General features: G+C 38.4%; 1 protein-coding gene across 1 annotated transcript in view; it reads left to right on the top strand.

Annotated features, from left to right (window-relative positions):
• The window catches only part of TEX11 (testis expressed 11), a 313311-nt gene that overhangs the window by 209014 nt on the left and 81012 nt on the right, over nt 1-23285 (top strand). Inside the window, exons 19-24 of the mRNA XM_035028703.1 lie at nt 1854-1939; nt 5953-6009; nt 9155-9195; nt 10599-10685; nt 18692-18762; nt 20204-20320. Coding sequence (XP_034884594.1) covers nt 1854-1939; nt 5953-6009; nt 9155-9195; nt 10599-10685; nt 18692-18762; nt 20204-20320 — 459 coding nt within the window. The remainder of the gene's footprint in view (nt 1-1853; nt 1940-5952; nt 6010-9154; nt 9196-10598; nt 10686-18691; nt 18763-20203; nt 20321-23285) is intronic.

Genomic DNA, 23285 nt, shown 5'->3' with positions numbered 1-23285 from the left:
CTCTCTCTCTCATGAATAAATAAATAAAATCTTTAAAAAAAAAAATAGAAAGGTAGGAGATGGTGGTCAGAAAGTGGAATATATGAAACAGAGCAGGACCAAGATGAGGAAGTGAGGTACTTAAGGAAGCATCCACTTTCTGAGTCATGCAAGTGCAGAGTTGGTTCTTGCATGACCATAAGAGTGAGTGCCTCCTTAAATTTTGCACCTTAAGAGCCTCACTTACATCACTTAGCTCACCCTAGTCCCAGCCCTGACTGAGAGTATGGAAGGTTTGCAACCATTAGTAACAACAGAGTCCAACACAGAGATCGATGGAACAGAATAGAAAACCCAGAAATAAACCTATAATTATATGGTCAATTAACTTTTAACAAAGGCGGAGAGAATATGCTGTGGGAAAAAGACAGTCTCATTAACAAATGGTGCTGGGAAAACTGGACAGTTACATGCAAAAGAATGAAACTGGACCACTTTCTTACACCATACACAAAAATAAACTCAAAATGTGACCTAAATGTGAGACCTGAAATCATAAAAATCCTAGAAGAGACCACAGGCAGTAATTTCTCTGACATCAGCCGTAGCAACATTTTTCTAGATATGTCTCCTGAGGCAAGGGAAATCAAAACAAAAATAAACTGTTGTGACTACATCAAAATTAAAAGCTTCTCCACAGTGAAGGGGATAATCAACAAACCTAAAAGACAACGTACTGAATGGAAGAAGATATTTGCAAATGACATATCCAGTAAAGGGGCAGGATCCAAAATATATAAAGAACCGACACAACTTTAACACCCCAAAAAACAAATACTCCAGTTTAAAAATGGGCAGAAGACATGAACAGACATTTCTCCAAAGAAAACTTATAGATGGCCAACAGACACATGAGAAGACAGTCAACAGTAATGAGAGGGTACAGTCAATGACTGTGCTAGTGAACAGCTAATAATTGGCAGAGTAGAATTCAAGGAAATAAGAGACTAGGATATTAGGAGGATCATCTGTCTATATATTGAAAGTGCCAAAAACTAAGACAGGAGTAGTTTTTCGAGAAAATAACTGTACAGTAGATAAGTCATCAAGAAATGAGAAGAAATGGCCAGAGAGCTGATAGAGCAGCACAATGGATCAGAGAAATGGTGGGTGATATAGTCTGATATAGTCTGATGAAGGAAATTCAAAGCTAGGGATTTGGGGAGGGGGGAAGGGAAAATGATTTAAAACAGCAATGAAGAGCAAATACAACGCCTACTCCATCTCCAGGTCTATGGGTAGAAGGGAAATGAGAGCAAAATCACCACTACTTGAGAGGGCTTCTTTGGAAGCAGTATCCTTGGTGGGACCTAGATTTCCATTACAGAAAGAATGTGGAGGGAACTTTCAGAGAAGAGGTTGCTCATAGAGAAGATTTTGATGATAATGAACTGGACTTTAGAGAACAAAAGTGGAAAGATTGGGGGAGTTGGGGAGAAATGGGAAAAGAGGGATTTATAGAGCTTTATGGGGATTCGGGTGCTAAAAATGAAGGTCGGGTTTCCTTTGGTTACTGCTAATGAAAAAGGATAAAGATCACCATAAAATTAGTCCTAGTGGGTTCATGGCAGTGTTTGCAAGTCTGTGAGTATTTGTGGATAGGGAGGAGTGGATTTATGGGGCCAATATGAACCTGTTCTGGTTTTGTCAATGAGTTGTTTCTTCATTCTATCATCTTGCATTAGCTCTTTTGATAATATAAAATGACAAGTTCAGATTTTTTTTCTTGTCCTTAAAGGACAGGAATATAGGTAACATTTTGTGTAAGTACCACTTTGAAATGTAATTTAACATATTATATTTGTTCTTTTTAGAATGGACAGCAAATTGTGGCAGGAAAAGCTTTGGAATATTTAGCTCGATATTCAGAAGACCCGCAACAAGTCCTTACAGCTTTAAAGTAAGTAATTCACGTCCTGTAGATGTGAAAGGATTTCCTGTTATTCTTGGTCTATAAACTTTGTCAAAATAGTGCTGAGGTGATGTGATCAGGCCTACTGTACCAACTGTTATTTTAAATTTTTTCAAGCTTTATTGAGATATAATTGACAGATAACGTTGTATAAGTTTAAGGTGTATAACCCGATAATTTGAAACATGCATATATTGTGAAATGACTGGCACAACAAAATTAGTTAACATATTCATCACCTCACAAAATTACAATTTCTTTGTGTGTGGTAAGAACATCTAAGATTTAGTCTCTTCCCGACTTTCAGATATGTAATACAGTCTTGTTAACTATTGTCACCATGCTCTACATTAGATCCCCAGAACTTGTGTATCTTATAATTTGAAGTTTGTACCCTTTGACCACATTTCCCCACTTCTTCCACACCTAGCTCCTAGCAAACACTGTTCTACTGTTTCTATGTTTTTCACTTTTTTTAAAAAAAGATTCAGCACATAAGTGAGATAATACAGTATTTGTCTTTCTTTGTCTTTTCACTTAGCACAGTGCCCTCAGAGGCCATCCATGTTGTCACAAAAGGCAGGATTTCCTTCTTTTATATGACTAAATAAAATAATACTCCTGTGGGGGTGGGGTGCCTGGGTAACTCAGTCAGTTAACTGTCTGACTCTTGATTTGGGCTCAGGTCATGATCTCAGGGTCATGAGATCGAGCCCTGCATCAGGCTCTGCGCTGGGCATGGAGTCTATTTGAGATTCTCTTTCTCTCTTTTCCTCTGCCCCTCCCCCCACTCGTGCTCGCTCTCTCTCTCTCTCTCTCTCTCTCTCCCCCTCTCTAAAATAAATAAGTTAGGGGCGCCTGGGTGGCTCAGTTGTTAAGTGTCTGCCTTCGGCTCAGGTCATGATCCCAGGGTCCTGGGATCGAGCCCCGCATCGGGCTCCCTGCTCTGTGGGAGGCCTGCTTCTCCCTCTCCCATTCCCCCTGCTTGTGTTCCCTCTCTCACTGTGTCTCTGTCAAATAAATAAATAAAATCTTTAATAAAATAAAATAAATGTTAATTAAAAAATACTCTTGCGTGTGTGTGTACATACCACATTTTCTTTATCCATTCATCTATCAGTGGACACTTAAGTTGTTTCCATGTCTTGGCTATTGTGAATAATGCTGCAATGAACATGAAGGTTCAGATACCTTTTCAAGATAGTGATTTTCTTTCCTTTCGATCTATACCCAAAAGTGGGATTGCTGGATCATATGGTAGTTCCGTTTTTAATTTTTGAGGAACCTCCATACTGTTTTCCAGTGGCTGCACCAATTTATGTTCCCACCAAGAATGTCAAAGGTTTCCCTCTTTTCCACATCGTCACCAAAACTTGTCTGTCTTTTTGATACTGGCCATTCTAACAGGTGTGAGATGATACTTCATTGTAGTCTTGATTTGCATTTCCCTGATGATTAGTGATGTTCAGCATCTTTTCATGTATTTGTTGACATGCATGTCTTCTTTAGAAAAAATGTCTATTCAAGTCCTTTGCCCATTTTTTTTTTTTTAAGATTTATTTATTTATTTATTTATTTGAGAGAGAGAGACTGAGAGAGAGAGAGCACATGAGAGGGGGGAGGGTCAGAGGGAGAAGCAGACTCCCTGCCGAGCAGGGAGCCCGATGCGGGACTCGATCCAGGGACTCCAGGATCATGACCTGAGCCGAAGGCAGTCGCTTAACCAACTGAGCCACCCAGGCGCCCGTCCTTTGCCCATTTTTAAATCAGATTATTTGTTGGGTTTTTTTTTTTTTTGAGTTGTATATGCTCCTTATTTGTTTTGTATAGTAACCCCTTATCAGATACATGGTTTGCAAATATTTTCTCCTATTCTGTAGGTTGCCCTTTCATTTTGTTTCCTTTGCTGTGCAGAAGCTTTGTGGTTTGATGTAGTCCCACTTGTTCATTTTTGCTTGTGCTTTGGGTTTCATATCTAAAACGTCATTGTCAAAGAGCTTTTCCCCTGTGTTTTCTTTTAGGAGGTTTACTGTTTTCAGGTCTTAAGTGTTTAATCCATTTCAAGTTAATTTTTGTGAGTAGTGAAAGATAGTGGCCCAATTTCATTTTTTTGCATGTGAATAATCTAGTTTTACCAGCAACATTTACTGAAAAGACTATCTTTCCCCCATTGAATATTCTTGACTCTCTTCTCAAATATTAGTTAACATGGTATATACATGGTTTATACATGGGTTTATTTCTGGACTCTCTGTTCTTTTGGTGTATGTTGCTATTTTTGTGGTGGTACCATGCTGTTTTGATTACTATAGCTTTGTGGTATAGTTTGAAGCCAGGAGGTGTGATGTCTCCAGCTTTATTCTTTCTCAGGGTTGCTTTGGCTATTCAGGGTATTTTGTGTTTCCAAAAGAATTTTAGGATTTTTTTTTCTATTTCTGTGGAAAATGTCTTTGGAAATTTGATAAAGATGCTTAAAGTTAAAAAAAAGATATCAGTTGGGGTGCCAGTGAGTTAAGCATCTGCTTTTGGCTCAGGTCACGATCTCAGGGTCCTGGGACCAAGCTCCTCCTTGGGCTCCCTGCTCAGCGGGGAGTCTGCTTCTCCCTCTCCCTCTGCCTCTCCCCCTGCTGTGCCCTCTCTCTCTCTCAAATAAATAAATAATTCATCTTTAAAAAAAAAGACATCAGTTGAACTTGATTTTTCCCCCTTTTCTCTTTTTATGAAGGAAAATGGTTTATCAAAAGGGAACTTTTAGGGGCGCCTGGGTGGCTCAGTCGTTAAGCATCTGCCTTCGGCTCAGGTCTTGATCCCGGGGTCCTGGGACTGAGCCCCACATTGGGCTCCTTGCTCAGCGGGGAGCCTGCTTCTCCCTCTCCCTCTGCTCCTGCTTGTGTTCCCTCTCTCGCTGTCTCTCTCTCTGTCAAATAAATAAAGTCTTTAAAAAAAAAAGGGGGGGAACTTTTATAGTGAGATAGAGGGTGAGGTTAGGACATGATAACTCCTAATGATGTGACTGAGAATATGTCAGTGGCAAAAATCGGAAACCAGAAGGGTGCTATAGTGGTTTTCCTATTGGTCAACTACACTTGAAAAGAAATGGAGTCACAGAAGTAAGTATCAGAGAAGTCTTGAGTTACTTGCATGCCTTCAGTCAGATAAATATCTAAAATCACTCAGGATAGATGGTATTTTTAAAAAGATTTTTAGCATTTAAAACTTTACAAGCTAGCTTATTTTGTTAGTTCATCATTATGCTGTTAGATCCCCTTGAAAGAACAGTCATCCTAATTTATGTGGAACCCAAAGGCCACCTCCAGGTTCCTTAAGAAAAATATTAAGGGGCACCTGGGTGGCTCAGTCGTTAAGCGTCTGCCTTCGGCTCAGGTCATGATCCCAGGGTCCTGGGATCGAGCCCCGCATCGGGCTCCCTGCTCCGCGGGAAGCCTGCTTCTCTCTCTCCCACTCCCCCTGCTTGTGTTCCCTCTCTCACTGTGTCTCTCTGTCAAATAAATAAGTAGAATCTTAAAAAAAAAAAAAAAGAAAAAAGAAAAATATTAAGATCTGTACATCATACCTGATGTTCTAGCGGGTGATTTGGAGCAATGATATAAACAGTGGAACTATTTAAGAATTTGTCATAAGCAGCACTTTTGTTTTTAAATTATTTTCTTAAATTACTCTCCCCAAATTATAAAATTTGCATGTTTTCATTACAACCATTAAAACAATACACTCCCTGCTCGGCAGGGAGTCTGCTTCTCCCTCTGACCCTCCTCCCTCTCATGCTCTCTGTCTCTCATGCTCTCTGTCTCAAAAAAAAAAAAAAAAAAAAAAATCTTTAAAACAATACAAAGATCTATAAGTAAAATAAAATTAGTCTCCTCCTTACCCTCTCTGTTCTCACTTTTGCCTCCTAGGGTAATCAAGATTAATAAGTTGGTCAATATTCTTTCACATGTTTTTTTTCTAAGCATCACTTTTTGTATTACTTTATCATACAGGTGTTTGTTTCGTCTAGTGCTCCCAAGAGTGTCTCAGATGCCAGAATCTGAAAGCAAGTAAGTTGAAATAACTTACTTACATATGTACTTACAGAAATGATGTACTTGCCATTAGAATAATTATAGTAACTTTCACTATAAACCTTATGTTGAGAGATGTCCAGTACAGTAAGATCAGTATAGGCTCTGGCGCCAGTCTTCCTGGGTTCATATCCTGTCTCTGCCACTTATTAGATGTGTAACCTGGGCTTTTATTTCCCCATCTGTAAAATGAAAATAGAATAGTACCTACCTTATGGGGTTGCTGTGATGACTCAAAGAGTAAATACATGAAAACACTTTGAAGAGTGCCAAGCACTTACTAAGCCCTCAATAATGTTAGCTATGATTTTACTATGATATTGCATCTGTTTCCCCCTTTCTTAACATGAGATGTATATAGTCAGGTCTCTTACTTCGCCACAGAAACATATAACGTGGTCAGCTTATTGATTGTGAATCTGTATCAGCTCAGCTGGGAGTATTCAAATATCTTTCTGCTCACAGTTGCTGTGGCATAAGACATCAAGAACTTAACAATTGGTGGAAGAATTAGGTCACCAATTTTTCATTCACGAAATTCACTACCTCCTGATGATTTGAGAGAAAACTCTATTCCGGGTCTTGATTAGGGAAAACTTTCAGAGAAGTAATCACTCATCTCTGTATTCTCTACTTAGATAAAAACTCTGTAAGAGTGTATCTCTATTTTGCTTTTGCTATATATATAACTTGTACCTGGAGGCAGTACATTTTTTCAGCTAAATTCTTTGAGAAATATCTGTGACTGAGATAATACTGGACTGATGACTTAACTTTTTTCATGACACAAATTTTACCCAAGCATAAATTTTGCCTCTTCTTTACAGGCTCTATGAATATATTAAAAGAATGCAAATAAACTAAAAAAGATACTGAGAAAATTATAAATTTTAGTAATGACCAAATATTTGATGATATTAAGACATTAATTTTTAGACCTATAATGATAGTGTGGTTATTGCTTTTTAAAAGAATCTTTATCTCTTAGAGACACATCCTAAAATATTTATGGATGAAATGATACGATGTCTAGAATCGGTTTCAAAATAATAGGGGAGGGAAAAGAATGGGTGGAGGTGTGATTGAAATAAGATCGATGATGAGTTTAATAATTATTGAAGCTGGGTAATGGATACATGGGGATCCATTTGTCTGTTAACATAGAAACATCTTGGCAATTTTCCACAATAAAAAGCTTAAAAATACAATGGTATTGGAATAGGCTTGTATGGTGACTGATGGCAGCTACACTTGTGATGAGCATGGCATAATGTATAGACTTGTCCAATCACTGTGTTGTATACCTGAAACTAGTGTTACATTATGTGTCACCTATACTTCAATTTTCACAATTTTAAAAAGTCATTTAAAAATGTTTAAAAAGAAAAGAAACTCAGAGACTAAACATAGCTAGTAGATTATAAGATCTTTGAGGGCTAGGACTATTTGTATTTATCTTTGTATCTCTGAAACCTAGGACAGTATCTGACACATAATAGCCACTCAGTTTATTTAAATGGCTGAATATCAATCAGTTCTTCACAAGAAGATCTTTAGTACTGGTATTAAAAAGTACTTCATATTCCATGTAATTGTGACATATACTCAAACCTTACTCATTAAAATCAATTTGGAAATGGGGAAAGGAAAGGAATCCTATTTAAATTAATGATAAACTTAAATTACAGAATAGTTTAAAAATAGACTTTTATTGTTCTCAAGTAAATATAGTCATAAAGAACATCTGCTAGCAGTGTTTTCAGAGAGCAGACAGCACTTATTTAACAAATAGATTATTAAAAAAAAAAAAAAAAGCCCAATTCAGTGAAAGAGCCCGAGAATTGAGTTCCAGTTTCAGTCATTTCACTAACTCCGGTTCACCTTAGACAACAACAACTTATTTTAACTTCTCTAAGCTTTATTTTTTTCATCTTCAAAAAAAGCTAGACTGGGTAATCTTTAAAGTTCCTTTCTCTTCTAAAAAACCCATGGTTTTCATTTAGCAGTATCTACCTAAGTTAACAACTCACGTGCTATTAAAGCAGTTTGTCTCTTAAATAGACTATATACATCCCGTTCCAGTTCCTCATTCTTATTTATACTATGTATTTGCATTAATGGACCCTTACTGGATTATTTTATAGTCACTGAACTAAATAAGTGAGGAAGTCAACTTTAGATCAGCTGAAATTCAAATCAATAAAGTTTACTTTAAGAAGTTATTTTAAGTAAACCAGACTTCTATTTATCTCTGAGAAAGCTGCTACTTTTCCTGAAGCAGTCTTTATTATATAATACTAGAGCTCCTCATGATAGGGATAGTCTCATAGTATACTCTAGTATACTTAAGTTCCTTAGTTGAACTTGCCAGTACTTCCATATTCATTCCTTTGTTCAGTAAAATGACATGTTTTCCTCTGTTAAAATTTATATACCCCTTAAAGAAATTTGACAAAGGGTCAAGAGACCTGTGTTGTAGACCTTTATGAAAACTGTGGGGGAAAAAAAAGAGAGAGACCTGTGTTGTAGTCCTGAAATTGTCATTAATTGCATGACATTAGACACATCATCCTCCATTTCCAGATCTGGTTCCTCATCTATAAAATGAAGGGTCTGGACTGGATAAGTGCTTTTTAAAATATATTTCAGAACCTTGGAAATTCTGTGGCACAGCCTCAGGGACTTCCAGGAAGGTGAGGCTCTAGGCCTCTTCTCACCACTGGTTAAAACAGAACAGCTAAACTTACATCTTTTCTTGTATATTAGATTTTCATCAAAGTTTATTTGAAACAAGGGTTCTAATTCCTCTCTTCAAAAAAGAAAAAGCTTGAAAATCACAAAAATTACTCTCTGCTCTCAAATTCAGTGACCCTGTAATATAAATCCTTTGCTGAGAGTAGGAGTAGAAGGGGAAGAGAGAAAAAATGTGAGAGCACTGGGGAATGAAGAACAGTATCCTATAGTGAGGAAAAATAGTGTTGAAATGATAGGATGGAGCCTCGAACAATAAACTTCACAGTTTTGCATTGTCTTTGTGTAGCTCTCTTGGGGTCTCATTTTGGTACTTTTCTGTAGTAAAGCTTTGGAACAGTGGGAAAACACTCTTTTCTTTATTTTTTAGAAAGAAAGAAATGGATAGACTTTTGACTTGCTTGAATACAGGTAAATATCATCTTGGTTATTTTCACTCCTTCATCTTGCCTCTGTCTTCTATTAAATTCTCCAAGTACACGACTCAGACAGACTTCATGTTTGAGTTAAGCTTCATGCTTTTATTAATGTTTGCCATAGAAGTCTACTTTGGTTTCTTTATTCACAAGCAGAGAAAAGTTTATCATCACTCACATTCATCTCCAAATGTGATTTCAGCTCTCTTTTTATTCCAATTTATTTTAAAGACATTTCCTTCCTTCCTTCTGTCCTTCTTTCTGTCTGTCCTTATTGCTGTTTGATCCTAACCTAAGAATAGAGCAGGTGAAAAAGGATCAAGACAAATAAAAATGCTGTGCACCCTGTTAATTTTCATGCTCTCTGAATCAGATTCAGATTGTTTACTCTGTTATTTTGAAACTTGTTTATCAAACTACCCAAGCCTATGTCCTCTCCCCTTTCTACCACTAATTCCTCCCTCTTCACTTCAAGCTAACCTCCTAACCACATCGATTTCTTTTTTCCAAACCTGTGCTTTCTTACCCAATGTCTCTTTTGCCTAACAGCTCTTCCTATTTCCACTACCCAAGTACCTATTTCCTCATGTCCAAAACATCTTAGAAACTTTATTTTCTTTATTTCAGGAGTTCAGTTTTATACCTCAATTACCTATCACTAAGGTGTTAAGTGTAGCAAAGTGGTTTAGAAACCAAGGCTTTCATACTTGGCTGTTTGGTATTCTTACCTCTCAGAAGGGTATGTGGGTAGGTAGTAAATGTCTTGGGATGATGACAGCATGTTCTGGTTCTTCAGTATGCTTGCTGTGGGAGCTCAGTAAGTATTATGGCAACCTGTCGATACTCTTCCAGTTCTCCATTTCAGTCTTTTTAATGATTGTTCCTACTCTTTTGTTTCCTTACATGTAAATCCTATCTTTCTACCTCAGGTGGTGAATGATTAAGTAAAATTATAAATCTCTCCAAAAATGTGTTTGTTCCCCCAAAGTTTGAGATAACTGCTTCTTGGAGCTTTGGTAATGCTTTGTGTCATTTTAATTACTTTTGGTATGTACCTATGCACACACACACACAAAGAATTTTCTCATTTCAAACCCATGTTTGACTGTTTTTAAGGCAGTATTAAAAATTTTGCTAGAGGGCGCCTGGGTGGCTCAGTTGGTTAAGCGACTGCCTTCAGCTCAGGTCATGATCCTGGAGTCCCGGGATCGAGTCCCACATCGGGCTCCCTGATCAGCAGGGAGCCTGCTTCTGCCTCTGACCCTCCCCCCTCTCATGTGCTCTCTGTCTCTCATTCTCTCTGTCTCAAATAAATAAATAAATAAATCTTTAAAAAAAAAAATTTTGCTAGAGTATAAAGTAAAAGACCTCACTATAAAATCTTTCTGTTCAATGCAGCACTCCTGAAACTCTCTCAGCCTTTCAATGGAGAGGCCTCGACTCCAGACTCAAGAGCTAATGAAGCTCATTGGTTTCGAAAAATAGGTAAAAGGATATTCTGTGGCTATGGGAAACTGGTGGGTGGTAGAATCAGACATATGTGGATTCACATTCTGGCTCTTTTTTTTTTTTTCAAGATTTTATTTATTTATTTGAGAGCGAGCAAGCAAGCAAGGGGAGGAGGAGAGGGAGAGGGACAAGCAGACTCCCCTCTGAGCACAGACCCCAATGCGGGGCCTGTTCTCATGACCCTGAGACAACAACCTGAGCTGAAACCAAGAGTTGGACGCTCAGCTGACTGAGCCACCCAGGCACCCCAAATTCTGGCTCTTTATGTATAGCAGTGGGTACAAGGATAACTTACTTAATCTCAGTTTCATTATTTATAAAAGGGAAACAATTATACATACTTCACAGGGCTAGTAAAGATTTTAAATAAAAACCTGGGACATAGTAGGTACTCAATAAAGATTAATTTTCTTTTTCTCTAGAAATGGATCTAAGAATAAAATGAAGACTTACAATTGCAGGTCCCCAAGGCTATGCTCCTAAATTTGATCTGGAATGCCTAACTTATCTCTAAATTTGATTTATCAAAAATAAATTACCTGTGGGATACCTGGCTGGCTTAGTATAAGTACAACATGCAACTCTTGATCTCCGGGTCATGAGTTTGAGCCCCATGTTGGGCATAGAGATTACATAAAAAATAAAAATGAAAAGTCAACTACATGCAGCAAAATGAATGAATCTCACAAACATAATGTTGAACAAAAGAAGTCAGACATTGATTCCATTTATATGTGGTAATAAAAAAAAAAGCAGGCAAAACTAATTTATGATATTAGAATTGAAGATAGTGGTTTCCCTTGAAGGGAGTTGGACTTGAAGAGGGATGCTTGGGTTGCTTCTGAGTTTCTGGTAATGATCAAGGTCTCTCTTGATCTGGATTGGTCACATCATTATATTCACTTTGAAAATTCATCAAGCTAACCAATTATAAGTTGTGTAATTTACTTTATTAGGCTTAATTTCAGTAAAAACACTTTAAAAATTGTGGAGGCAATTGCTTCTCGGCCTTTTGGCTAATTTCAAGTATAAAAATTGTGGAGGCAGTTATTACAGTGATAAGTAATCAAGAGCAATTAAGCAGCAATGTCACAAAGTGGACTCGTTCTCATGAATCTTTTTCTGCTTTACGGGGTTTACTGGGACTCTAATCTAGGAGAAAATGGAATAAACACAGCAATCTGGCTTCTCAGAAACTTACACAACTAATTGAAAATAACACCCATTTAAACTATAGAAAGGTTTATAATGACTTTGATCTTTTGGAAGTTTGAGAAGTTGTTTTCCAATACTTCTTTCACTGAAATTTAATTTTAATTTTCCAACATGAAGATTATGTTAAATGTTGCCAAATGGGGCCTTCCAATGTTCTATGGAAGATGTGAATCTTTACAACAATTTTCTTCAGCCTTTGATTCTAGTGTACCCTGTTCTTTGCTGAACTTTTTTTCTTTTCAAGTTTTTATTTAAATTCCAGTTAGCTAAGATATAGTGTAATATTTGTTTCAGGTGTAGAATTTAGTGATTCATCATTTACATACAACAACCAGTGTTCATCACAAGTTCCCTCCTTAATACCCATCATCGTTTAACCTATCCCCCTGCCCACCTCACCGCCAGTAACCCTCAGTTTGTGCTCTATAGTTTGGAGTCTGTTTCTTGGTTTGCCCGTCTTTTTTCCCCTATGTTGCTCTGTTTTGTTTCTTAAATTCCACATATGAGGGAAATCATTTGGTATTTTGTCTTTCTCTGACTGACTTATTTCACTTAGCATAATACTCTCTAGCTCCATCCACATCATTGCAAATGGCAAGATTTCATTCTTTTTATGGCTGAGTAATAATCCATTATACACACACACACATACACATCACATCTTTATCCATTAATCAGTTGTTGGACATTTGGGCTCTTTACATAATTTGGCTATTGTAGATAAGGCTGCTATAAAAATATCAGGGTGCATATATCCCTTTGAATCAGTATTTTTGTATTCTTCAGGTAAATACCTAGTAGTGCAATTGCTGGATCATAGGACAGGTCTATTTTTAACTTTCTGATGAACCTCTCCATGTTCATCAGAGATAGTGGCCTGTAGTACTCTTTTTTAGTAGAGTCTTTGTCTGGTTTTGGAATCAGGGTAATGCTGGCCTTACAGAATGAGTTTGGAAATTCTCCTTCCTTTTCTGTTTTTTGGAACAGTTTGAAAGAATAGGTATTAGCTCTTGTTTAAATATTTGGTACAGGGCGCCTGGGTGGCTCAGTTGGTTAAGCGACTGCCTTCGGCTCAGGTCATGATCCCAGAGTCCTGGGATCGAGTCCCGCATCGGGCTCCCGGCTCAGTGGGGAGCCTGCTTCTCCCTCTGACCCTCTCTGCTCTCATGCTGTTTTTCTCTCTCTCTCTCAAGTAAATAAGTAAATAAAATCTTTAATAAATAAATAAATAAATAAATATTTGGTAGAATTTCCCTATGAAGCCGTCTGGCCTGGGACTTTTGTTTGTTGGGAAATTTTTGATTACTGATTCAGTTTCTTTACTGGTTATCAGTCTGTTTAAATTTTCTATTTCTTCCTGTTTCAGTTTTGGTAGTTTATATGTTTCTAGGAATTAATCCATGTTTTTCTAGGTTGTCCAGTTTGTTGGCATATAATTTCTCATAAGATTCTCTTATAATTGTTTGTATTTCTGTGGTGTTGTTATTTGTCCTCTCTCATTTGTGATTTTCTTTATTTGGGTCCTTTCTCTTTTCTTTTTGAGAAGTCTAGCTAGGGGTTTATCAATTTTACTATTTTTTTCCAAGAACCAATACCTGGTTTCATTGATCTGTTCTTTTTTTTTTTAAGATTTGTTTATTTATTTGAGAGAGAGTGCAAACAGAGGGGAGGGGTTCATGGAACGATGAAAGGCTTGATCTCGGGGTTCTGAGATCACGACCTGAGCCAAAACCAAGAGTTGGATGCCCAACTGACTGTGCCACCTGGACACCCCTTCATTTATCTGTTCTACCGGGGTTTTTTTTAGTTTCTGTATAATTTATTTCTGCTCTAATCTTACTTATTTCCCTTCTTCTGATGGCTTTAGGCTTCATTTGTTCTTTATTTAGCTAGTTTAGGTTTAAGGTTAGGTTGTTTATTTGAGATTTTTCTTCTTGAGGTAGGCTTATATTGCTATATACTTCCCTCTGAGGACCACTTCTGTTGCATCCCAAAGGTTTTGGACTATTGTGTTTTCATTTTCATTTATTTCCATGTATTTTTTTATTTCTTCTTTGATTACCTGGTTGACCCATTCATTCTTTAGTAGCATGCTGTTTAACCTCCATGTATTTGTGGCCTTTCCTAATTTTTTCTTGTGGTTCTCTTCAAGTTTCATAGTGTTGGGGTCAGAAAATATTCATGTTATGATCTCAGTCTTTTTGTACTTGTTGAGCCTGATTTGACCTAGTATGATCTCTTCTGGAGAATGTCCCATGTGCACTCAAGAAGAATATGTATTCTGCTGCTTTGGGATGAAATGATCTGAATGTATCTGTTAAGTCCATCTGGTCTGTTATGTCATTCAAAGCCATTGTTTCCTTGTTGATTTTCTGCTTAGATGGTCTGTCCACTGCAGTAAGTGGGGATATTAAAGTCTCCTATTATTATTGTACTATTACCAATGAGTTCCTTTATATTTGTTAGTAATTGTTTTATATATTTGGGTGCCCCCATGTTGGGTGCATAAATATTTACAGTTGTTAGATCTTCTTGCTGGCTTGTCCCCTTTATTATTATATAGTACCCTTCTTTGGGTACCTGTTGTTACAATCTTTGTTTTATTTTTTTTTTAAAGATTTTATTTATTCATTTGAGAGAGAGAGAGACAGAGAGAGCACAAGCAGGGGGAGAGGCAGAGGGAGAAACAGACTCCCAGCTGAGCCAGGAGCCCAATGTGGGGCTTGATCCCAGGACCTGGAGATCATGACCTGAGCCGAAGGCAGATGCCCAACCATCTGAGTCACCCAGGTGCCCCTAGTCTTTGTTTTAAAGTCCAGTTTGGGGACTCCTGGGTGGCTCAGTCGGTTAAGTGTCTGCCTTCGGCTCAGGTCATGACCCCAGGGTCCTGGATCAAGACCCACATCAGACTCCTTGCTCAGCAGGAAGCCTACTTCTCCCTCTGCCTGCCACTCCCTCTGCTTGTGCTCACTTGCTCTCTCTCTCTCTGACAAATAAATAAAATTAAAAAAAAATAAAGTCCAGTTTGTCTGAGATAAATATTCCTACTCCATTTTTTAAAAATATCCCTGGGGCGCCTGGATAGCTCAGTCATTAGGCGTCTGCCTTCAGCTTGGGTCGTGATCCCAGGGTCCTGGGATCGAGCCCCGCATCGGGCTCCCTGCTTCACGGGAAGCCTGCTTCTCCCTCTCCCACTCCCCCTGCTTGTGTTCCCTCTCTCACTGTGTCTCTCTCTGTCAAAAAATAAATAAAATCTTAAAAAAATATATCCCTTTGTGTTATAGATGTTTCTCCATCCCCTCACTTTCAATCTGCAGGTGTCTTTAGGTCTAAAATGAGTCTCTTGTAGGCAGCATATAGATGGGACTTGTTTTCTTATCCATTCTGACACCCTATATCTTTTGATTGGAGCATTTAGTCTGTTTACATTCACAGTAATTATTGGTAGATACGTATTTAGTGCCATTTTATCCCTTGTTTTGTCATTGTTACTGGAGATTTTTCTTGTTCCTTTCTAGTCTTTTGTCATTTTTTTATCTTTCTTTCCCACTCAAAGAGTGCTGTTTAATATTACTTGCAGGGCTGGTTTAGTGGTCACAAACTCTTCTAGTTTTTGTTTGTCTGGGAAACTCTTTATCTCTCCTTCTATTCTGAATGATAGCCTTGCTGGATACAGTATTCTTGGCTGCAGATTTTTCCCATTCTGCATGTTGAATATATTATGGCACTCCCTTCTGGCTTGCCAAGTTTCTGTGGAGAGATCTGCAGCTAACCTTATGGGTCTTCCCTTGTAAGTTAAGAACTTCTTTTGTCTTGCTGTTTTTAGAATTTTTTTCTTTATCACCATATTTTGCAAATTTAATTACAATATGTCTTGGTGTTGGTCTGCTTTTGTTGATATTGATGGGAGTTCTCTGTGTCTCCTGGATTTTTATGTCTGTTTCTTTCCCCAGATTAGGGAAGTTCTCAATTATTATTTCTTCAAATAAACTTTCTGCTCCCATTTCCCTCTCTTCTTCTTCTAGGGCTCTTATGATATGAATGGTGTTACATTTGATGGAATCACTGAATTCCTTAAGTGTATTCTCATGATCCATAACTACTCTTTGTTTATTGTGCAGCTTCATTATTTTCTATTATTCTATCTTCTTTATCACTTATTTGTTGCTTTGCTTCTTCCATCCTGGTGGTCATTACATCCAGTTGGTTTTCAATCTTGGTTATTGCATTTTCCATTTCTAATTGTTTTTTAACTCTTTTATCTGCAATAAGGGTCTCCCTGCAGTCTTCCATGCTCTTCTCAAGCCCAGTGTGTATCCTTATGATTGTTGCTTTAAATTCTCCAACAGGCATGTAACTTACATCTGTCTTGATTACATGTCTGGCCATGACCTTTTGTTGTTTTTTCTTTTGAGATGAATTCCTCCATCTTGGCATTTTGTCTATGCCTCTGCCTTCTTCTGTGTGTGCCTATTATGTTTCCTGCTCCTGAGAGTAATGGCTCTATGAGGACGAGGTCACTTAGTGCTCAGGGCCTGGGCACTCAGGGAGTGTTTCTTGAGTGTGCTGCATGCACTCTGCTGGTGTGTTTTGGCTGCTTTATTCTTTAGGTCATTTGTCTGCAGAGACGTTCCTTGCCTGCGGTGGGCAGTTTTTGGACCTTTGCCAGAGTGTAGGGAGTTTTAAATAGGCAGGCTCTGGTCTGCTTGTTAAATGAGACCCGATGCCACTTCCATTAGAACTGAAGAAGCCTTGCAAAACTTTTTGGTCAGTAGTTGAGGTTCATGCAGAGGTGTGTGCTGGCCTTCTGGGGAAGGGGCCTGCTGCACTGGGACTGAGGCACACTTGCCAGAGTAGGGCGGTACCAGCAGAGCACAGTGGGGGCAAGACCTGGTGTTAGCAGGTTAGGCAGCCAGTGTTGATGCTGTTCTGTTTACTGAAGTTCGTTTATGCCGAGGGGCAGGGGAGGGAAACGGCACCAGCCAGCTCCATTTTCCCTGGAGTGCGGTCTCCATGCTTGCTGTTCTGAGGGAAGCACTCCCAGAAGAGCAGATAATTTCCCCTTGTACATACCAGGCGTTTTTCTGATTGCTCTTCTCACACTGTCTGTCTCCAGGTTGCTTGCCTGCCTGAAGCAGTGCAGAGCACTTTGGACTCTATCCTAGCCAAGTCTGCTGACTATTAAAACTCCAAACTTTAGTGACCTGCTGTGGCAGGGACCTGCTCTTGTCTTCTGGGGGAGGGTCTCGCTGTGCTGGGGCTGATGAAGGTTTGACCCAGAAGGGCAGCTGCACCACAGTGCAGCGGTGTGGGATTTGGAGCAGAGCAGGCTAAACAGCCAGCACCCTGGTTAGCCACCCTCGGCAGGTATGTCTGTGCCTGTGCTGAGGGAGAGGGGGCAAGAAATGGCGCCTGCTGGCTCGCTCTTCCGTCCCTGGAGAGGCATCTCCCAGATGTGCTCCAAGAAGACTGAACAGTCTCTCCCGCGCACGCCAGGGGCAATCTTCAGATCACCCTGTCTGCCCCCCAGGGTTGCTTGCCTGCCTTCTCTCCAGGAGTAGAGCAGTGCCCTCATGGCTCTATGCCAGCCATGCCCGTGGACCTCTAAAACTCCAGTCTTTGAGCCCCACTGGTGGAAAAACTCACAAAAAAATCAGCCCCTCTCATTTTCCTAGCCAATGGCTTTGGGGAAGTGTTCTCCTTGTGCATATCCCTGTGTGCCCCACTGCCCCTCGTCTTTCTCTACAACCAGGGCCCCCTCCCCTCCATAGGACCCATGATCCATTTCTCCCTAAAACCACATCTCCGCACTTCCTACCTTCCTCAGTGTGGACTCTTCTCTCCCTCTGGTTGTGCAGTTTGTTCTGCCCGTGCTCAGGTCAATTTCTTGGGTATTCAGAATCATTTGATAGTTATTTAGCTGTGTTCAAGGGATGAGGCAAGCTGCCATCTTAGCTCCCCACCTCTGCTGAATTTTAACGTACTTTTATGAATTCCAGTGGTGAGCTCCTTGGTGATCCTTATTTTATAGATGGATTTATTCCAGCTGAGAATGTATTGTATGTCCCCAGTTTTTATTAAAAAATTCAGCACTACCTCCATTAGTTATTGGCAAGATTTGAAGATTGGAAGTGATAAAAGTCTCTAAATTTAGAGAATTTAAAATTCTCTAAAAATGTAAAGTTAGCTTTTTTAACCCGCAAAACCCCTTATTAGTATATTAATATTAAAAATGCAGGTAGTGGGGCGCCTGGGTGGCTCAGTTGGTTAGGCGACTGCCTTCGGCTCAGGTCATAATCCTGGAGTCCCTGGATTGAGTCCCGCATCGGGCTCCCTGCTCGGCAGGGAGTCTGCTTCTCCCTCTGACCCTCCCCCTTCTCATGTGCTCTCTCTCATTCTCTCTCTCTCAAATAAATAAATAAAATCTTTAAAAATAAATAAATAGGGGCGCCTGGGTGGCTCAGTTGGTTAAGCGACTGCCTTCGGCTCAGGTCATGATCCTGGAGTCCCGGGATCGAGTCCCACATTGGGCTCCCTGCTCAGCAGAGAGTCTGCTTCTCCCTCTGACCCTCCTCCCTCTCATGTTCTCTGTCTCTCATTGTCTCTCTCGCAAATAAATAAAATCTTAAGAAAAAAAAAATTAAAAAAATAAATAAATAAAAATAAAAATAAATAAAAAATAAATAAATTAAAATGCAGGTAGTGAAGATTATAATGGTCCAGATTAAACCGATTTTCATAATTACATTATTTCATATAACTTTCAGCTTGGAACTTGGCTGTGCAATGTGGCAGAGACCCAGTGACAATGAGAGAGTTTTTCATCCTCTCTTACAAGGTAAGTCTCTTCTAGTAAATATCTCACGAATGGACCACAACAAAGATATGACCACTGTGGCTATTTTCAAGGGCTAAATATAAAGTGGTATTGGCTTTTAATCTAGAAAATTTTAGAATACATGTCTAAACAGGAATGACCTAAGGAGCATTTGTTCCCTGTAGGATACAATGTGCAAATATGAAGCAGTTCTCCCCATACCAAAATATTACAACCAACCATCAGGGAGCCTGAAGTCTTACCATAAGAGACTTATTTCTTTGCTTTTGAAGGAATTCAGTCTCCCAGAATCCTATATTAAAATACAACTCTCTTTAGGAGAGGAATACTGTAAGTTACCAACTAATAAAACATTAGGAAGGGTTATAAATCTGTAGGAGTATAGAACAGGTATCTGGGGAAATGAGGAGGTGAAAAGAATGCTAAGAATCTTGGGCCTACTTTATAATTTTTCTTAGAGAAGGTTCTGTATGTAAGGATTTGGAAGCTTGTTTTGCAATTATAAGCATTTTTAAATAGTCATTAGTCTCCAAGGTAGAGATTAAATGCCAGAAAGGGAAGAATATTAATTAGAGAATAAAAGGAGAGAGGGGCTAAGAATGTCTCTCTTACACATTTAGGAGTACACCGTCTGATATGTTGAGACAGATTAAATGTTAAGAGTTTTAGAACTGGAAAGAACTAGAGAGATAATCTCGCATATCTCCCTCATTTTATACACTAGTAACCTGAGACCTAGAGAGATAAGGTGTTTTGAAATGCTGTTAATTCAGTGACAGTGATGATGATGGTCACTAAACATCTTGGGAGATTAAGAAATAGTCTTTGAAAGTTTAGGTGTAATTGCCACTTAAATTAGGTGAAATAAATTAGTTTTAGTTTGAACATTGGTGATAGCCCTAGTAGGGTTCTGTGTAAGAATCCCAAGTGGCCTAGAGGTTTATTGTAGTAAAAGCTGGGAGGTTTTCCTAAAGTTAGAGGACAAGGTTTAATGATGAGGTTATGCCTAAGAATGCCTGTCAAGATTTGACATTGTCTCTTTCAACCATGACAATATATGTGCTAATATCAACTTCATTCAATACAAAGGGGAAATCTATTTGCCAGGGGGAAAATCACTTGGAAATTATAACACAAAGCAAGAAATAAATCACTAGATAGAAATACAGGGCCAAATGACAGTACCTATCACTGGGAAGATAGGAAAATTGCAAAGAAATGAAGCTTTTTATCTCCAGAAAGGTTCTTAAAAACAATGGAAAGTAATATAAAATTAAAACCATAAATCAGGGTTATAGTCTATATCGTTTTTAAGGTGAGGTGTGTTTTCCCAGCTGAATTTTTTCTTTCAGACAGGATGTTGCTGATTTTCATTCTGATTGTTTCTGTTCACCTGGCAGAATTCGCAGTATTCATTGATGTTCTGGTTATTTCTTATCAGCTGTCCCAGTTTTGTCCTTCTGATCAAGTAATTCTGATTGCACAGAAAACATGTTTACTTATGGCAGCTGCAGTTGATCTAGAGCAAGGGAGAAAAGCTTCAACAGCTTCTGAACAGGTAATGTGCAACCTTCAAAGAAAACACAAGAAAGAGTTTAGTGTGCTATTTGGTGTGTTTGCCTTCCCTGATGCAGTTCTTTCTGATTTTCTTTAAAGAACCCTTTCATCCTTTCCAGGAGCATCTTGATTTCAAAGGTTTGTAATGGTTCATTCCTTCCTAAGGAAAGGTCACATTTGGCTTAGCCTCATCTTTTAAAAAGATTGAATATCTCTTCTTTGAAAATGCCTCTTCCCGTGGACCACTCTTCCCGAATCTGTTTTTAGATAATTCTTCATCATCTCCCTGCAATCATACGTGGCCCATAAGAAACAGTTTTCTCTATTTTTTTTCCTTTTACATATTCTCTAAGGAAGAATTCATCTACCTCCACAGCTTCCATAGCCATCTGATTACTTACTTGGATTGTTTTTCTTCACTCTAATTGCATTGGCTTTCTTCGACCCAGGCCCTTAAATATTTTATCAGTAACTCAGTTTTAACAACAAAAAGACAGAATTCCTACTTTTGCCTGAATTCCACTCTTAGCTTTGTAAACCTTACCCCTTCTAGAAAATGCCAACATCAACATCTCAGTCTCCCATAGACCAGAGTATTGGTTTGTCTTTAGTTTTCTACTGTCTTTCTTCCAAGCTAAGAAAATGGTCTCCAAGTTGGACCACTAGCATTTTTGGTATGATTTTAAAATCTAGTTCTCTCTGCTTTTTCTCTCTTACCTACACAAAGAAAACTTCCCAATTTCCCATACTTGCCAGCTTTTCTTTCCAAATGGTATAAAATCCTTCTTGCTGTTTATTTCCTTCCTTCTGTTAATTGCTTCTTTCATATGATTCTTCAGATCTGGAACAAACTGTCACCAGATCTCTGCCAACATATTTCCCTTCCTTTCTGTTCCCTTGTTGACTTCAGCTCAAAAAACATTTGAGTATTAAGTACTCTGCTAGGTACTGGAGATAAAGAAGACAAAATCCTTAACCTTGAGGAGTAAAGGGACCTCTTTTTAGAAACCTTTCCATTTTAAAAGAATATGAGAAAAGAATCTATGTGCCCCAGAACAAAAAGAAAAGCAATCATTTTGCTTCTTTTAAAAAGCATGGGTAAATGCAATTTTATTCTCAATAGGGTCTTTTGCTTTACTTAAAAAGAGTAATAGCATCTAGTTTTTGCATGGTGCTTTTAACCTTTTAGAAGTTTTTCCCTTAGGGGCACCTGGGTGACTCAGTCAGTTGAGCATCTGACTTTTTTTTTTTTAATCTTTCTTTTAAAATTTTATTATGTTATATTAGTCACCATACAGTACATCATTAGTTTTTGATGTGGTGATCCACGATCCATTGTTTTCGTATAACACCCAGTGCTCCATGCAGTACTTGCCTTCCTTAATACCCATCACCGGGCTAACCAATCCCCCCTCCCCGCCCCCACTCTTCATTTCAGCTCAGGTCATGATCTCACAGTTGTGAGATTGAGCCCCACTCCACACTGGGCTCTGTGCTCAGCGGGGAGTCTGCTTGAGATTCTCTCCCACTCCTTCTCCCTGTCCATCTGCTCCTCCCCTCACTCGCACATGCTTTGTCTGTCTCTCTAAAATAGAGAAACAAATCTTTTTTCAAAAAGTTTTTCCCTTACATTGGTAGTCCTGACTTTATTAAATTTTGTATCTCAATGAATAGAGATCAAATTGATGTGAGGGAAATTTCACAAACTCTTAAGTACAGTCCTTAATTGTTTTGTTTGTTTCCAACAACTGTTCTTTTTTGTGTGTGTTCTTTCTCTTGCAAATGTTAATGGTTTCTAAGAACTCCAACCTAGTAACCCTTCTATAATCATCTTTGCTTTTGAAAGAATATCTATTTAGGTAATTGAAGATGCATTTCTGCCTTTCACCATCTAAGTCTGGTCCCTGTAAATTAGACCATGGTGTTCTGTCTGTCTCATGAAGACTTGTTGAATTCTCTTCTATTCATCTGCTCCTTGTTCTCTAAATGCTCATTAATTTGAGTATTTCCAAATACTCGATGAATATAGATGGAATGTATAGTTTTATCAACATTGTCTCTACTCTCCTGAGTATGAGTTGGGGGGAAGTGAGGGATGCTTTAAAAAAATATATAGCAGTTATAATATACCATTGTATATATATACACCACATCTTCTTATCCACCCATCTATCAGTGGACCCTTGGGTTGCTTCTATATCTTGGTTATTATAAAATAATGCTGCAGTAAACATAAGGATGCATATATCTTTTTGAATTAGTGTTTTTGTTTTCTTTGGCAAATACCCAGTAGTAGAATTACTGCATCATATGGTATTTCTTTATTTAATTTTTTTTCAACTCCTTACATGTGTGAACAGGCTTATTTATTTCAGGTGAAAATGAAATCTGTACTTAAGTTCAACCAAAAAGTGAGAACATATTAACTAATGTGTGTCATGTAAGAATCTTACACTGATATGCTTTCAATTTTCCCTTCCATCTTTTGTACTATTGTTATTACACATTTTACTTTTACATATGTTATAAACTCTCAATATATTGTTCTTATTTTTGATTAGGTCGTCAATTTATTTTAAGAGCTATTAAATAGAAGTAAAATGTTCTTTATATTTATGTACATTTTAAGGGCTTCCTTGAATCTTTATTTCTTTTTTTTTTAAGATTTTATTTATTTATTTGACAGAGAGAGAGACAGCGAGAGAGGGAACACAAGCAAGGGGAGTGGGAGAGGGAGAAGCAGGCTTCCCGCAGAGCAGGGAGCCCAATGTGGGGTTCGATCCCAGGACCCTGAGATCATGACCTGAGCCGAAGGCAGATGCTTAATGACTGTGCCACCCAGGTGCCCCAATCTTCATTTCTTTGTTGAGATCCACATTACTGTTTGATATCCTATTCCTTTTGCCTCAAGAACTTTAACATTTTTTTGTAGTGTTGATCTATTGAATTTCCCCAGTCTTTTTCTG

This window comes from Mirounga leonina, unplaced genomic scaffold, assembly GCF_011800145.1.
Source record: "Mirounga leonina isolate KUSES-001 unplaced genomic scaffold, KU_Mleo_1.0 Mir_204, whole genome shotgun sequence".
Classification (NCBI taxonomy): domain Eukaryota; kingdom Metazoa; phylum Chordata; class Mammalia; order Carnivora; family Phocidae; genus Mirounga; species Mirounga leonina.
This window is presented reverse-complemented; position numbering and strand designations above follow the sequence as displayed.